Source organism: Ranitomeya variabilis, chromosome 1, assembly GCF_051348905.1.
Source record: "Ranitomeya variabilis isolate aRanVar5 chromosome 1, aRanVar5.hap1, whole genome shotgun sequence".
Taxonomy (NCBI): domain Eukaryota; kingdom Metazoa; phylum Chordata; class Amphibia; order Anura; family Dendrobatidae; genus Ranitomeya; species Ranitomeya variabilis.
This window is the reverse complement of record NC_135232.1, coordinates 825,837,115-825,854,279: the sequence shown is the minus strand read 5'-3', so window position 1 is coordinate 825,854,279 and position 17,165 is coordinate 825,837,115. Positions and strand designations below refer to the sequence as shown.

General features: G+C 43.5%; 1 protein-coding gene across 2 annotated transcripts in view; it reads right to left on the bottom strand.

Moving 5' to 3' along the window:
- Positions 1-11,636: 11,636 nt before the first annotated feature.
- PRAG1 (PEAK1 related, kinase-activating pseudokinase 1) overlaps positions 11,637-17,165 on the bottom strand; it is a 46,426-nt gene continuing 40,897 nt past the window's right edge. For both annotated transcript variants that reach the window (XM_077275213.1, XM_077275218.1), the window contains exon 6: positions 11,637-16,498. In XM_077275213.1, the coding sequence (XP_077131328.1) occupies positions 15,464-16,498 (1,035 nt within the window). In that variant the 3' untranslated portion in view covers positions 11,637-15,463. The remainder of the gene's footprint in view (positions 16,499-17,165) is intronic.

Genomic DNA, 17,165 nt, shown 5'->3' with positions numbered 1-17,165 from the left:
GCTGATACTCTATATGTGGGGGTAAACCACTGTTTGAGCACATGCCAGAGCCTGGAAGGGAAGGAGCACAGTTTTGGAATGCAGACTTTGATGGTATGGTCTGCGGGCATCACGTTGTGTTTGCAGAGCCCCTGATGCACCTAAACAGTAGAAACCCTCCATAAGTGACCCCATTTTGGAAACTAGACCTCCAAGGAACTAATCTAGATGTGTTGTGAGAACTTTGAATCCCCAAGTGTTTCACTAAAGTTTATAACGCAGAGCCGTGAAAATAAAAAATATTTTTTTACCACAAAAATGATTTTTTAGTCCCCAAATGTTTAGATTGAAGTGACGGCTGTTTGGCGTCTGCAGCAGGGGGGGAAAGGCCTGACTCCTTGACTGAAGAAAAGGTATTTTGGACAAATTACAAAACTGATTATTTCGGCAGTTACAGCACCCAGAACTTAAAAAGAGCCACCTTGTCAGAATGCAGCATTACTGCTGCACAAGGTGGCGTTTTTTTGTTTAAAATGCCTGGGGGGGGGGGGGGGGTGACAGGTTCCCTTTAAAACAATATCTCACTGCATACAAGAATTATGTCCAAAATTTCGAGAAGACAAATTTCATAGAACATTTTTTTACTCAAATTAGTTGATGCAAAACTGAATACACCCAACATCAAAAACTACTACATTTAGTGTTTTGTATGACCCCCATGATTTTTAAGTACAGCAATAAGTCTTCAAGGCACAGAATAAACAAACAGGTTACATATTGCGACATCTATCTTTTTCCATTCTTCAAGAACAACCTCTTTTAAGGCCTGGATGCAGATGGATGTTCAACTTGTCTCTTCAGAATTTCCCATAGATGTTCAATTGGGTTCAGATCAAGAGACAAACTTGGCCAATGATATCATTTTCAACCTGTTCTTCTTTAAAAATGCAACAGTGGCTTTACATGTGTGTTATGGGACATTGTCAGGTTGGAAATGTGCAGGTCTACCAAGGGCACGGAGTGATGGTAGCATCTTCTCTTTCAATATGGAGCAGTACATCTGTCAATTAATGATACCAGCAATGATAAGCCGGATTACTCACCGGTAATGCTCTTTTAGTGAGTCCACGACAGCACCCTACTGGAGAGAGGGATCCACCTTTCCTCCTCAGTTTTGATTTCAGAGTACCCGGAGGACCGCCAGTGTTAGGCAAAATATCATTATTTAAATTTTAAACTTATTTGCTCTATGTTTGGTAAGAGGAATTTTACTCATTAGTATATACTATATTAACCTAGGGAGGGATGTGAGATGGTGCTGTCGTGGACTCATTAAAAGAGCATTACCGGCGAGTAATCCGGCTTTTTACTCTTCGCAATGACAGCACCCTACTGGAGATTTTCCAGAGACCATCACCTAGGGAGGGACCACCGTGCTGAGGACAGTCCTGCCAAAGTCTAGGTCAGAAGTTGAGGATAGGTCAAGCCTATAGTGGTTATAGAAAGTAGAAGGATCTCACCAAGTTGCCGCCTTACATATAGTTTCAATTGGGACGTCTCCTCTTTCGGCCCAGGAGGATGCCATAACTCTTGTAGAGTGCGCTGCTATGCCTTCCGGAGGGTTTTCTTTCCTCGCGGAATAAGCCAATCTGATAGACTCCCTGATCCACCGGGATAAGGTGCTTTTTTTGACTCCATGACCTTTCTTGTGACCCTGGAAGGATATGAACAGAGCCCTACACTGTCGCCAGCTTCTGGTCCTTTCAATGTATTTTAAAACTACTCTCCTAACTAGTGTTGAGCGATACCGTCCGATACTTGAAAGTATCGGTATCGGAAAGTATCGGCCGATACCGGCAAAGTATCGGATCCAATCCGATACCGATACCCGATACCAATACAAGTCAATGGGACTCAAGTATCGGACGGTATCCCTGATGGTTCCCAGGGTCTGAAGGAGAGGAAACTCTCCTTCAGGCCCTGGGATCCATATTAATGTGTAAAAGAAAGAATTAAAATAAAAAATATTGCTATACTCACCTCTCCGACGCAGCCTGGACCTCAGCGAGGGAACCGGCAGCGTTTTTTGCTTAAAATTCGCGCGTTTACTTCCTTACTTGAAGTCCCGGCTTGTGATTGGTCGCGTGCCGCCCATGTGGCCGCGACGCGACCAATCACAGCAAGAACGTAATTTTAAAATCCTGAAGGACCTAAAATTACGCCACGGCTTGCTGTGATTGGTCGCGTCGCGGCCACATGGGCGACGCGACCAATCACAAGCCGGGACATCACGGGAGGCAGGACAAGCGCGCATTTTAAAATGCGCGCATGTCCAGCCTCCCGTGACGTCACGGCTTGTGATTGGTCGCGTCGCCCATGTGACCGCGACGCGACCAATCACAAGCCAGAACGTAATTTTAAAATCCTGAAGGACCTAAAATTACGTCACGGCTTGCTGTGATTGGTCGCGTCGCGGCCACATGGGCGGCACGCGACCAATCACAAGCCGGGACTTCAAGTAAGGAAGTAAACGCGCGAATTTTAAGCAAACAACGCTGCCGGTTCCCTCGCTGAGGTCCAGGCTGCGTCGGAGAGGTGAGTATAGCAATATTTTTTATTTTAATTCTCTCTTTTACACATTATTACATTAATGTTGTTTCGATACCGATACCCCAAAAGTATCGGATCTCGGTATCGGAATTCCGATACCCGCAAGTATCGGCCGATACCCGATACTTGCGGTATCGGAATGCTCAACACTACTCCTAACATCTAGAGTGATACTTCTGTTCTTCAGGAGTAGAGGGATTACTGAAGAAGGTGGGCAGGAGTATTTCTTGTGATCTATGAAATTTCTTTGCTACCTTGGGAAGGTAGGAGGGGTCTGGTTTAAGAATCAACTTATCCTGAAAGGTCAGTAGGAAAGGTGGATCTATAGAAAGAGCTTGGATGTCACAGATTCTCCTAGCCGAAGTCAGTGCTACAAAGAGGGCCGTTTTGAGTGATAGGTATTTAATGAGTATTGAGTCTATTGGTTCAAACGAGGAGTCTGTTAGGTCTTGTAAAACTAAATTTAGATCCCAAGGTGGAATTCTAAATATGTTAATGGGATTTATCTGTTCGCAAGCTGTGATAAATCGGGACACCCATTTATTTCCTGCAATGTTATAGCCATAGAGGGCCCCTAGTGCGGATACGTGAACTTTTAGCGTATTTACAGATAAACCTAGTTCCCTCCCTTTTTGAAGGAATTCCAAGATCGATTGTATTGGAATTTCTGATGTGTTGGGAGATGTATGGAATTGTAAGAAATTCTTCCATATTTTTGTAAATATTTTTGTGGTAGAATGTTTTCTACTTTGGAGGAGTGTGTCAATCAATCCCTCCGAGAACCCTCTTAATTTTAGCATTTGCCTTTCAAATCCCACGCAGTCAGATGGAGATTGTCCACCTGAGGGTGGAAAAATGGTCCCTGGAAGAGAAGGTTGGGTATTGAGGGGAGGACCCAAGGGTCTGAGACCGACATGGTTTGTAGCCACGAGAACCACGGCCTCTTGGGCCAAAATGGAGCTATCAGTATAATTCTCGCTCCATCTTCTCTGATTTTCCGTATGATCTGTGGTAATAATATTATCGGAGGGAAGAATCCTTAAAAGGGGAACAGCACTAGGTCCGCGTGGATCGCAGCCAGAGGACTGTTAATCACAACGGATCATTCAGGTGCGGTCAAGCGTGGAGCAACTGGATTTATGGTGCACAACTACCTATAAATGTTGCAATGCGAAGATTCATAAAGGAAGTTTCAGAAAGTAGTGGCACTCACCAGTTTGCTGTTCCGAAGTGTTTAATTCATGTGCAGCTTAATACAGGCACATACTTGGAAGTGCGGAGGGTGCGGGGAGTGCAGGAGGACGACGGCCGTTTTGTGCAAATTGCACTTCTACGGGTCCATGTGTCCATTATCGGAGGGAAGGCGTATGCCAGAGTGAATTGCCAAGGGGCTTAGAGAGCGTCTAGAATGTCCGGATGATCTGCTAAAGATAGGGAGGCAAATCTCCGGACTTGCCTATTTCTTCTTGTGGCGAAGAAATCTATTTGAGGACGACCCCATAGGGATACTATCTCTTGGAAGATATGATGGTTTAGGCACCATTCCCCCTGCCTCAAGGTGTGTCGACTTAAGAAGTCTGCCCGCTGGTTGTTTTCCCCCCTTATGTGAAGCGCAGTAAGGGATAATAGATGTTTTTCTGCTAGATTGAAGATTTTCCCAGCTGAAGACATCAGAGTCTCTGATCGAGTACCTCCTTGTCTGTTTAGATATGCCACTGTGGTGGTGTTGTCGGAAAGGATTCTGACGTCTTTTCCCCGGAGCTGTGGGAGAAAATGATATAAGGCGTATTTTACTGCATTTAATTCTTTAAGGTTAGATGAGTTGTGGCATTCTTCCGTGTCCCATAACCCTTGGCAAAATTTATTTCCTATATGGGCGCCCCATCCGTGAGGACTGGCATCAGTGGTTATAGTGTGAGATGGTGTTATCATCCATGGAACACCATTCATCAAATGGTTACAATCTAACCACCACGTTAAGGAAGTTAAAACTTCCTGGGACAAAGTTATTTTTTCATTCAGGTGACCAAGTAGTCATCTTTCCTCTTGGAGGATTTGGTGTTGCAGTGTCCGGGTATGGTATTGTGCCCATTGGACTGCAGGGGTACATGAAATAAGAGATCCCAGTAACGACATAGCTCTCCTTAGGGAGATGTGTGGGTTATCCATCGCAGCTGTGACTGTCTGATGAGTGATATTTTTACCTGAGGGAGAAGACATTTTTGGGTTATAGAGTCTAGATGGAACCTCAGAAACACTTGGAGTGACAGTGGAGTAAGTCTGGATTTGTTGATATTGATGATCCAACCTAGATCCTGTAGAGATGAAATTGCATGAGCTAAACGGTCAGCACATTGAGAAACTGAATTTCCGATGACCAAAAGTCATCTAAGTAGGGCACAATTAACGTCTCTTTTTGGCGAAGATAGGCCATCACCTCTAGAATTACTTTGGTGAAGATCCTTGGCGCTGTAGAGAGGCCGAAGGGCATAGCTGCATACTGGAAATGACGAATCTTGCCTTTGATTGTCACCGCTACCCTGAAGAATTTCTGGTATCAGTCATGGATAGGGAGATGGTAATAAGCATCCTTTAGATCATTGCCCCCCATCATACAGTTTGGAAAAAGTAGCTTTATGGTGGATCTAATAGACTCCATTTTAAACGTATTATTTTTAATAAATGAATTAAGCTTTTTAAGGTTTATAATTGTTCTGAATGAACCATCGGGTTTGGAAATCAAGAATAGGGGAGAATAGAATCCCCTACCTTCCTGTTCTTCAGGAACTTGGACTAAAACCAGTTTTGATAATAGGGTTTGAATTTCAACCTCAAGGGCCTCTTGTTGTATAGGCGAGCTGTGGGATGTTATAATACATGATTCGTGGGGAAAGTGAGAGAATTGTAATTTTATTCCGTCTCTGATTATATTTAAAATCCACGAACGGGTTGTTATTTTTTCCCACTGAGTGGGAAGTCTGCCCCCTACTGGAATGGTTAGATCATCAGTAGTGTTGAGCATTCCGATACCGCAAGTATCGGGTATCGGCCGATATTTGCTGTATCGGAATTCCGATACCGGTATTCCGATAATTTTGTGGTATCGGGTATCGGTATCGAAACAACATTAATGTGTACAATAAAGAATTAAAATAAAAAATATTGCTATACTCACCTCTCCGACGCAGCCTGCACCTTACCGAGGGAACCGGCAGCGTTGTTTGCTTAAAATTCGCGCTTTAACTTCCTTACGCGAAGTCCCGGCTTGTGATTGGTCGCGCGCCGCCCATGTGGCCGGGACGCAACCAATCACAGCAAGCCGTGACGTAATTTCAGGTCCTTCAGGATTTTAAAATTACGTTCCGGCGTTGTGATTGGTTGCGTCGCGGTCACATGGGCGACGCAACCAATCACAAGCCGTGACGTCACGGGAGGCTGGACACGCGCGCATTTTAAAAATATGGGATCCATATTCATGTGTAAAATAAAGAATAAAAATAAAAAATAGGGATATACTCACCCTCTGACGCGCCCTGGTTGAAACCGCTGCAACCGGCAGCCTCCGTTCCTTAGAATGAGCGAGTTTAGGACCTTCGATGACGTCGCGGCTTGTGATTGGTCGTGTGACCACTCATGTGACCGCTCACGCGACCAATCACAAGCCGCGACGTCATTGCAGGTCCTAAACTCGGAATTCTTAGGAACGTAGGCACCGCTAAAAGCAGGGGCCGCCGGAGGGGTGAGTATATCTATTATTTATTTTTATTCTTTATTTTATACATGAATATGGATCCCAGGGCCTGAAGGAGAGTCTCCTCTCTCCCAGACCCTGGGAACGATTCCGATTTCGCAAAAATATCGGAACTCGGTATCGGAATTCCGATACCGCAAATATCGGCCGATACCTGATACTTGCGGTATCGGAATGCTCAACACTATTCACCATCCAACCTGATGGAACTGGAGAGGATCTGCAAGGAAGAATGGCAGAGGATTGCCACTAGTGTTGAGCATTCCGATACCGCAAGTATCGGGTATCGGCCGATACTTGCGGGTATCGGAATTCCAATACCGAGATCCGATACTTTTGTGGTATCGGGAATCGGTATCGGGATCCATATCAATGTGTAAAAGAAAGAATTAAAATAAAAAATAGGGATATACTCACCTCTCCGACGCAGCCTGGACTTTACCGCCGTAACCGGGAGCCGTTGTACCTAAGAATGTGCGCTTGAAGGGCCTTAGATGACGTCACGGCGCTCTAATTGGTCCGTAGCGGTCGCGTGACCGCTACGCGACCAATCACAAAGCAGTGACGTCACCTAAGGTCTTTCAAGCGCTTGAAATACCTTAGAAGACGTCCGCAGCTTCTGATTGGTCGCGTAGCGGTCGCGTAGCGGTCGCGTGACCGCTACGCGACCAATCACAAAGCAGTGACGTCACCTAAGGTTTTTCAAGCGCTTGAAAGACCTTAGGTCTAAGGCCCTTCAAGCGCGCATTTTTAGGTACAACGGCTCCCGGTTACGGCGGTAAAGTCCAGGCTGCGTCGGAGAGGTGAGTATATCCCTATTTTTTATTTTAATTCTTTTTACACATTGATATTAATCCCGATACCGATTCCCGATACCACAAAAGTATCGGATCTCGGTATTGGAATTCCGATACCCGCAAGTATCGGCCGATACCCGATACTTGCGGTATCGGAATGCTCAACACTAGTGGCAATCCGTCGCAATGCGCCACTAACGCAAGTCTATGGAGAATAAACGCATCTTGCGGGCAACTTTGCAGGATACGTTTTTTCTCCAAAACGACTCATTGAGACGTGCGTCACACGACGCTAATGTGAAAGTAGCCTAATGGACACTACTGCTGCTCCCTGTGTTGTTTCCGTTATACAGTCCTTGCAAAGTTTTTTAGGGTATGTGTCTGGCAGGGACTGGCTACATAAGGAGCATTCCTTACGTTTAGTCTTTTGTCGTTTTTTAATCTGACCAGAATAAGACATAGCGAGTGAAGGAGAAAGAAAAAAAGAAGGGAGATGGCATCAGCTTAATAGGCAGAGTTAAAAACTCACCCAGTGAAGCTATTAGTACCGGATCAGAAGGCCGGGGTCCTGTCCTGGATCTGTCCACGTCGCTTTTACGACCGGTATCTGAAGATCCCCTGCTGGAGCGATCCTTGGCGGAGGGTACTGGGTCTCCTGCAGTAGGGTCCATGGCACCTGGGGATGACATCTTGCATCTCCGAATTACAGTGGCTTACTGATTTATATAGTGCGCCTTTTTTGCTGCCCTTTTTTTTTGTGCGGCACTGCGCATGCGCGAACCCGCGCTTTCCCCCGCCGCTGAGCTCAGCCTGGACGCCCCGGAAGTTCACTGTCTACTTCCGGGGCAAATGGACTTATGGCGGTCGGCGCATGTGCGGTCCGGGATTTTAACACTGGACCGCAAATTGAACACTGCCCTCACTCACCCGACTCCTGTCGGCCAGGGCTCCTCCAGCGCCACGGCAGCCGCATAATGCAGATTATGCTGGGCGGCCTTCCCCAGACCCGGCCATCTGCATGCTTCCCCAGACGAGGAGGGAGCAGTCTAACGGAACTCCCCCGACGCTGCTTCCAGGCTGCAGCCCCTGCCGTTCCGAGCACACTGCACAGGCAGCGTGCCTAGCCCAGGTATCTTTCCATAGTTCTAAAAGTCCTGTCGTTCCCGCAGGAACAGGGAACCTAAACTGAGGAGGAAAGGCGGACCGCCCCCTTTTATCTTTTTGTAGGTTTCCTGTTCCTGTGGGGCAGATCCCTCTCTCCAGTAGGGTGCTGTCGTGGCGAAGGGTAAAATGTAGCTTCCTGGCACCAGGAGCACCCATGCAGCTACCATCATGTTTTTCTGTAGGCGCCATGCATTTTTTCCTTGTACTTCTCACCTATGCAACACCATACTGTTTTGAAGCCAAGTACTCTTCATATTTTTCAGCATTGGCTCTGTCAAATTAGATGCTGGCTTTTTTGTGCATGGGTTTTAGGAGAGGCTTTCTTCGTGGGTGACACTCATGCATGCCAATTCTCTGCAGTGAACGCAGTATTGTGTCATGGGAAACACTCACCCCGGTTTGGCTTTCTATTTCTTTAATGAACTTATAGGTCGATGTTCTTGTTAGGTGTTAACGTCTATGGTTGGCTTTGAAGTCTCTGTGAGATGGTTGCCGTTCCATTTTTGTATCAATTTTGTTACAGTATTCTGAATAAAGTAAAGCTTTTCTGATCTTCTTGTAACCTTCACCTTTCTTGTGTAAAGAAACTGTTTTCTTTCTCAAGACTCAAGACATTTCTCTTCCATGTGGTGCCATTGCGGACAGCATGAAATTGTAAGGGGTTTCTTAGTTAACCCTATTCCGACATTCGGCATAACAGTACGCAGATGTCGGACTCCCTTCATTTGATGTGGGCTCCGGCGCTGAGCCCACATCTTTTCCGGCACATGTCAGCTGTTTTGAACAGCTGACATGTGCCTCTAACAGCCGCGGGTTGAATTGCGATCCACCCATGGCTGTTAACTAGTTAAATGCCGCTGTCAATCTCTGAAAGTGGCATTTAAGTCGTGCTTCTGGCAAGCGCGCCGGAAATCCCGTTGATCGGTGACCCCGTCACGTGATCGCGGGTCATTGATGGATTGGCATGACAACCAGAGTTCTCCTGCAGATCTCTGTTGTTGTCATTGCTGGATTTCTATGAGCGCCGCCAGGTGGTCGGTGCTCATAGCAAGTGAGCATTTCTGCTGCATACAGGCGATCTGATCATCGCCTGTATGTAGCAGAGCCGATCAAAGTACTTAAGCTTCTAGTCTCCCACTATTGAAGCATGCCAAAAGTGATTATATATATATATATTTATTTATTTCGAATCACCCCCCTTTCAAAATAAAACAAACAAAAGAAACAAACAAAACACACATTTGGTATCGCCGCATTCAGAATCGCCCGATCAATATAAAAAAAATTAACCTGACGACAAAATGGCGTAATGAGAAAAAGTCAAAACACCAGAATTAAGTTTGTTTGGTTGTCACATTGCATTAAAATGCAATTACGGGTGATCAAAAGATCGTATCTGCCCCAAAATGGTATCATTAAAAACATCAGCTCGGTGCACAAAAAATAAGCCCTCACAACCCGAGAGCATGAAAAATGGAGACACTATGGATAACAGAAAATGGCGTAATTTTTTTTTTACCACTTAAATAAAAAAAAAAAGAACCTAGACATGTTTAGTGTCTGTGAACTCAATGACCTGGAGAATCATAATGGCAGGTCAGTTTTAGCATTTAGTGAACATGGTAAAAAAAACAAACCCCAAAACAACTGTGGGATTGCGCTTTTTTTGCAATTTCACCACGCTTGGAATTTTTCTCCCCGTTTTCCAGTACACAATATTTTAAAACCAATGGTGTCGTTCAAAAGTACAACTCATCCTGCAAAAGACAAGCCCCCATATGACCATTTTGACCCAAAAAAATGAAAAAAAAAAAAAAGGTATGGTTCTGGGAAGAAGGGGAGCAAAAAAATGAAAATGCAAAACCAAAAATACCTCGTCGTTAAGGGGTTAAGTAACACCCTTTTATAGTTAACTGTCTGCTGGACACCTGTTTAATGAGTAGTTAGACTTGACTGTAGTTGACTTCTCAATTAGAATTTTCTAGCCTGAACATTCGCTTGGCACCTGAAACTCATTGAGATGTACTCACTTTTGCAACACGGTCTTGCATGAAATGGTTTGGAAAATTACTTTTTTTAGGTTTACAAAATAACAAACCTTATTTGCAATCAATGGCTCATGGTTGTGGGAGTATTTTGAGTATGGTATCCTGTAGGAAATGTCGATTTTGAGGGGAAGCTAAAGGTTTTCTGACAAATCTGTTGGAGTGTACTCCTTTCCGTTCAGCACATTAGTGCAATCTGGAATTCAAACATGAATTGTGAACCGGTCATAGAGTTCAGCAATGATAAATCTGCTAATTTATCCCCTTTATCTTTTTATGTTAATTTTACTTTGCTGTTAATAGCTGTTAATAATTGAGCAGTTTTACACGTCCAGATGGACACTCCTATAAACGCTAGCGCCAGAACCACCAAGTGCACTGTATTTGTTCTGCGCTGTGATTCACCAAGGAATTTGTGTAGGAGTGGAAAGATGTGGAAAGGGTGAAATGTGTCCTGTGGAAACACCAGGACAAGCGTATAGCACAATGATAAAACACTTCAGAGAATGTACAAGTAGTTTAGACTCGTCTTTCTACACTTTCAATGACTTTGCATATGTACAATGAACTGGAAGGAAATGTATTCAGCTGTTACTATAGGGCTATTACACCCACGGGAAGCTCATTTCCAGAACTTTCTATCTCAGCATCCTGCTGTGGTATTCACAGTCCATATTTCCCACAGGATGTAGACAAATAATTTGTCACAAGATAGAATTCCTTATTAGCCGATTAACACTAATAAGCTGGTATTTCAGGAGAGTTCGTGGACAGATATGCTGATCAAGCTCTTTTGAAGAAGCACAAAGAAAGCAATGTTGGAGGACACTGGTCAGCCTAGGAAACGTAAAGCAGCTGATATAAATCAAATCATACTTTCTTGTAAAATTAGACAATGTCTAGCAGTGCAAGACCGCAACCAATGGAACCTAGCTAGATCCATCTAATGTTTAGAGAAATATGGCCAGAAGTGGACATTATGGAAGTATTTCGGCCAAAAAGCAAATGTCTTTGAAGGCCAAGATACTCAACTGGGGGGGACAGAAAAATGGCAGTCAGGTGCTTTGGACTGGAGTCAAAATGTGAAACATTTGGATAGAACAGAAGGCAGTTTGTTTGCTGAAGGGATGGAAAGTGCCACAATAATGAATGTCTGCAAGCACCAGTGAAGCATGGAGGAGGTTCTTTGTAAGTTTCGGGATGAATTTCAGCAAATGCAGTTGATGATTTGAACAGGATCAATGGTGTCCTCAAAGATGAAAAATACAGGAAGATACACAACAGTTTGGATTTAACAAGTAGTTTATTTTACAATATTTTAAAAATTAACACATGAACGTACAAAACGATTCATCTTCCATATGCGAAAAATGGGATTTGTAAACAGTATTAAAGCACACAAAAATAAACCATAGCATGTGAAGCTAATAAACCATTGCACTGCAACGTGATTAGGCTTCCACAAAAATGTTTTAAATGGTAATTGTATAGAACAAATGTACATCTATAATACAGAAATGCTGGATCACAACCCAGCGACTTCTACTACTATCTCTCGTTATTCAAATAGAAGCTATATGTAGCAATCCAGGCTACTTTAGCCTGTGTTATATACATATTTACGAAGATCAGCGTGGCACTCTTGGCATTCAGCAGCCTTTTTAGTGTAGGGGAATGTACAGTCAGTAACAAAAAAAACAAGTCAAGTATTTAAAAGTAGTGGTAAGGATATACAGCAACTCAAGTACAAAATCACCCAAAGGAGCATCAATCTCTTAAAAAAAAAAAGTACATTATTTGAATTAGAATTACCCTATCCTTTGATGGTAAGTGTCTGATCACTGGGGATGTGACTACTGAACCCCCCAATCATGAGAACAAGGATCCAAGAGCTCATTGTGTGAATGGAGCAGCACTGAGCATGTGCAACCACTGCTGCTAGAGATCGTTTATGGAGCTGTAGTCACACATGCTCACTACAGCTTCATTAACACAATCTATAGCAGCAGTCACACAAGCTCACTACGGCTCTATTCCCACAATTAGTAGGAGCAGTAGTCACATGCTCACTACAGCTCCATACACACAATCTATAGCAGCAGTATTCACACATGCTCACTACGGCTCCATTCACACAATTAGTAGCAGCAGCAGTCACACATGCTCACTACAGCTCCATTTACACAATCTATAGCAGCAGCAGTCACACATGCTCACTACAGCTCCATTTACACAATCTATAGCAGCAGCAGTCACACATGCTCACTACAGCTCCATTTACACAATCTATAGCAGCAGCAGTCACACATGCTCACTACAGCTCCATTTACACAATCTATAGCAGCAGCAGTCACACATGCTCACTACAGCTCCATTTACACAAAACCCCTGTAATCAGAATTAGTGGGAGTCGTATTTATTATCTATCTTGTACATAAATGTTATTTATGGCATAATACCTTTAAGCCAGCCATATATTTAAGATTAGCGTTCAATCAGTAGATATTTCTCTAAAATGTTACCAATTTGTTCTAATGGAGAGAGGAGTCTAGTAGTTGCTTATGTCATTTATGTCATGCAATAACAAAGATTAAGATGCATGATATAGCCCCTGTTTCCCCCATAAAGCCACCAGGACTCTATACACAACAGTGCATGCTTCTCCTGATGGAATCATCAGATTTGTCTATCTTTTATTCCAAGTGTTGGCTCGCTTTTAGGCCATGTGCACACGTTCAGTATTTTTCGCGTTTTTCGCTATAAAAACGCGAAAAAAACGCTTACATATGCCTCCCATTATTTTCAGTGTATTCCGCATATCTTGTGCAAATGTTGCATTTTTTTCCGCGAAAAAAATCGCATTGCGGAAAAAAAAAATTCGCGGAATTGCGGGGATTCCGCACACCTGGTAATGCATTCATCTGCTTACTTTCCGCATGTGGCTATGCCCACCATGCGGGAAGTAAGCAGATCATGTGCGGTTGGTACCCAGGGTGGAGGAGAGGAGACTCTCCTCCACGGACTGGGCACCGTATAATTGGTAAAAAAAAAAAAAGAATTAAAATAAAAAATAAATAGTCATATACTCACCTTCGATGGCCCCCGCAGTCTTCCCGCCTCTCAGCGGTGCACACTGCCGCTTTCCTTTCCTATAGCTGGTGTGTGTGAAGGACCTGCGATGACGTCGCGGTCACGTGACCGCGACGTCATCGAAGGTCCTGCACACACCATCTATAGGAACGGAAGCCGCTGAGGATATCGGCTGTTTGCGGAAGGTGAGTATAACCATTTTTTAAATTTTTTTAAATTATTTTTAACATTCTATCTTTTACTATTGATGCTGCATAGGCTGCATCTATACTAAAAAGTTGGTCACACTTGTCAAACACTATGTTTGACAAGTGTGACCAACCTGTCAATCAGTTTTCCAAGCGATGCTACAGATCGCTTGGGAAACTTTAGCATTCTGCAAGCTAATTACGCTTGCAAAATGCTAAAAAAAACGGGAAAAAAACGGGAAAAAAAGGCAAAAAGAAACATGCGGATTTCTTGCAGAAAATTTCCGGTTTTCTTCAGGAAATTTCTGCAAGAAATCCTGTCGTGTGCACATACCCTTAATTTTTTTTTTTTTAAAAACACAAAAGAAATAAATTTGCACATTAAATGTGGGAGATTTATGGAAAATTTGCTTTCATTCTTCAACAACCTGTGCTATAAAATGAACATTTTACTATTCCGGTCAGGACAACACCACCATTCTGTATTTGTCTTAGAAATTATAGATCTCCACAGAGGTGTGTGGTGCCAAGCTGAGAAGTGTATACTGGGCAGGTTACGGAGACCACAGCCTTGTTTTACTGCTCAATTTATACAGTACAAATGCAATATTCAAGTACGGGTCAGAGTGCTCTGGGAGGGATTTCCTCTATAACGCGTAGAACAATAGGTAATGTATATCGGGAACCGCGTAATGGAAAAGTTAAAAAAAAAAAAGTCTGTGCTAAAGATAAGACAATTGCCAAGTAATAACACTATTTACTAAATAAGTCACATTTTGGATTTAATATGCAAATTTCTGTGGTGAACAAAATATTGAAAAGGGATAGGAAAAAATTATATCTAGGTTGCTTAATGAGGACCTGTCACCAGGTCTAAAGTGGACAGTTTTCTCTCTTAAAGTAAACCTGTCACCTGTAAAAAAAAAAAAAAAAAATTGCTATTAACCAGCAGATGTGTGGTCAATCTGCAGGTTAGAAGCATTGTGAACCTGCCTGGAGCTTGTACTTGGATCCTTTATTCCTCCCGGCAGCATTCCAGTTTCAGTCATGGGGGAAGCGCTGGCACAGGTTCAATGACCGTTCTGTATCGACTGACAGCTGACTAATGGTGATCCGGCTGTCAGTCGGTGTCAGAGGCGCAGTTACAAAAACCGCTCTCTATACACAGAGCGGTGACTGAACGTGCACCGGCGCCACCCCTGTTACTGAAACCGGAATGCTGCCAGGGGAATAAAGTTAATTTCCTCCTGGCAACAATTTTTTTTTTTTCCCAATTCCATATACGGTTTCAGAATTATGGGATTTTTTACTATGTACAAAGTTTTCTGTGCTTTCCAAGCAGACATAGCTCACAGGATTCTTTGGGGTCATGTCTTTTGGCTGATCTGCATAATTACCCTGTGAGTTTTGCCTCCTTTGGTAAAGACTATAAAAAGCACTAAGTAAAAAAGATCTGTAGATCGATTTAGAAAAGCAGGAACAAAATTAGAGCATAAAATGGCAACTTTGGACCTGGCGACAGCTCCACCTGAAAGCCACTGTCATTGAAAACTCTGGCAGTGGATTGTTGCCAAGAGTCAGAAAATCATATTTGCTACAAAAAATATCTCACTACTAATTTTTATCATTCACAGCATTGGATTAAAGATATATTTAGTGTTCCCAGATGGAAATGAGTAATGAGATAGATCATTGCAGTGTAATGTCACCAATGAAATGTCTATGCTGAAACAGGGGAATCACAGGTCCATTAGGCGTTTCATGCCAGGTAAAAAATGCAACATCATTGCAATAAACTGCTCTACTATGATTTCAAAAGATAGAGTGTTACACTACAGATCATGTAATAAGTTTGATAAGTTTCAGTGTTTTATAAAGGTAGCATGGATCTGCAGATGCCAAGTATTGACAGCATAACCAGTCCTCGAGAGAAATGTTATGTTCAGGCTCTAAAGCGCGCTCTGCAAACTTCATCATGAGAAGGGCTCGCTTCATGTCAATCCAGTTCTGAAGGGCACAGTGTAACGCCTCTTCATGGCTAAATGGTTGATCTGTTAAATCTTTCCTTGGGCCCCACAATAGACACTGAAGTATACGCTTTGCCTCAGAAATGCGAATGCGTTTAATTGGATCAGCTTCCAAGAGTAAGTGGGCAAGATGTTGAAGGCCACGAGAATAAACCGATAAGTTACGGAGTGGGGGCAAGTCTTTCTGACTATACTCATGCTCATGAAGACTTGTACGGACCTGAAATGGGTTTGGCTGGTGGAGTAATTCATAAATAAGGATCCCTGTCTGAAACTCATCAAACTTTTTGTACTGGGAAGCAGCCATGATTTCCGGCGCCAGTCTGGTCTTATCTCTCTTGAGTTTAGAGTCCTCAGAACCAGGTCTTTGTTTGGCTTTAGAAAAATTGCTCACTATAAGTCTTGGGACATACTTTCCATCTTTAAGTTTATCAGCTGTGGTATGACAGTGAACAAGAAGCAGATTTTCCAAGCAGAGGTCTCGATGAATAATGGCATGTTCTTTTAAGTGCTCTAAGCCATTACAGAGTTGAAGAAGAAGGAGGCAGACTTGACGCTCATAGATCTCTGGCTGGGTTTTATGCGTGGACGTGGACTCTTTGACAAAGTCTGCAGCTGTACGGTAGGGCACTTCGCGAGTGATCACCACCACACAATCTTCCTCAGAGGATAGGCCAACAGCCTGGGACGTCTCATTTGTTAAACTGCCTTTTGATGTATCAGAGGGATGTAACAAGCTTGAAGGGACAGTGGCCAAGAAGTGCCCACAATCTTGCTGTATGTTGAAATGGACAGGTAAAGAGAGGTTGGAATAAAATGGAGCTTTCGTGTCTTCTGTTCTACATAGCTGTAAATAAAAAAGGAGATTCACCATTATGTTATGAATACATTGGTTAATATTTCTTACTAGCTAGGATTATATCTTGATCTGCCGGGTTCACATAAACGTATGCCCCGGCTTATCGTGGGTCACCCGACCCGAACTTACAGCCTCAGCCTAGACACAGACTGCAAGTTCAGGTCAGGAGACCCGCTGCTAGCTCAGGGAATTGCAGTCTGTGTATGGACATGGAAAGACGCTTGCGTGAACTTGGCTTTAGGCCTAGTTACACCAATAATCCCCATTTGAGTTAAAGAGGTTGTCCCTTTTCAAAAAACTTTTGCCTGCTAATAAAACAAACAACTGCACTTTACTCACCCTCCTTAGGTCCAGCAATTAGTCTCTGGTGCTGCTCGTTTAAGTGTATGGGCCACATTATTGTTAACAGCACAAGCAGAGCAGCTCAGCTCAGTGATTGGCTGCAGAACTGTCAATGGGACGTTACGACTGTAGCCAAACAGAGGCTGGGGCATTGCCGGAAACACAGCACTGGAACCGGAGAGGGTAACATACACCCGGCAGGCAAACGTTTTCGGAAAGGAGAAACCCCTTTAAAAGTCTTAAATATGAGAATTTGTAGCTGCTGCTTATATCATATTACCAAAACTGTGCAGACTGCATGGGCAACATCAGA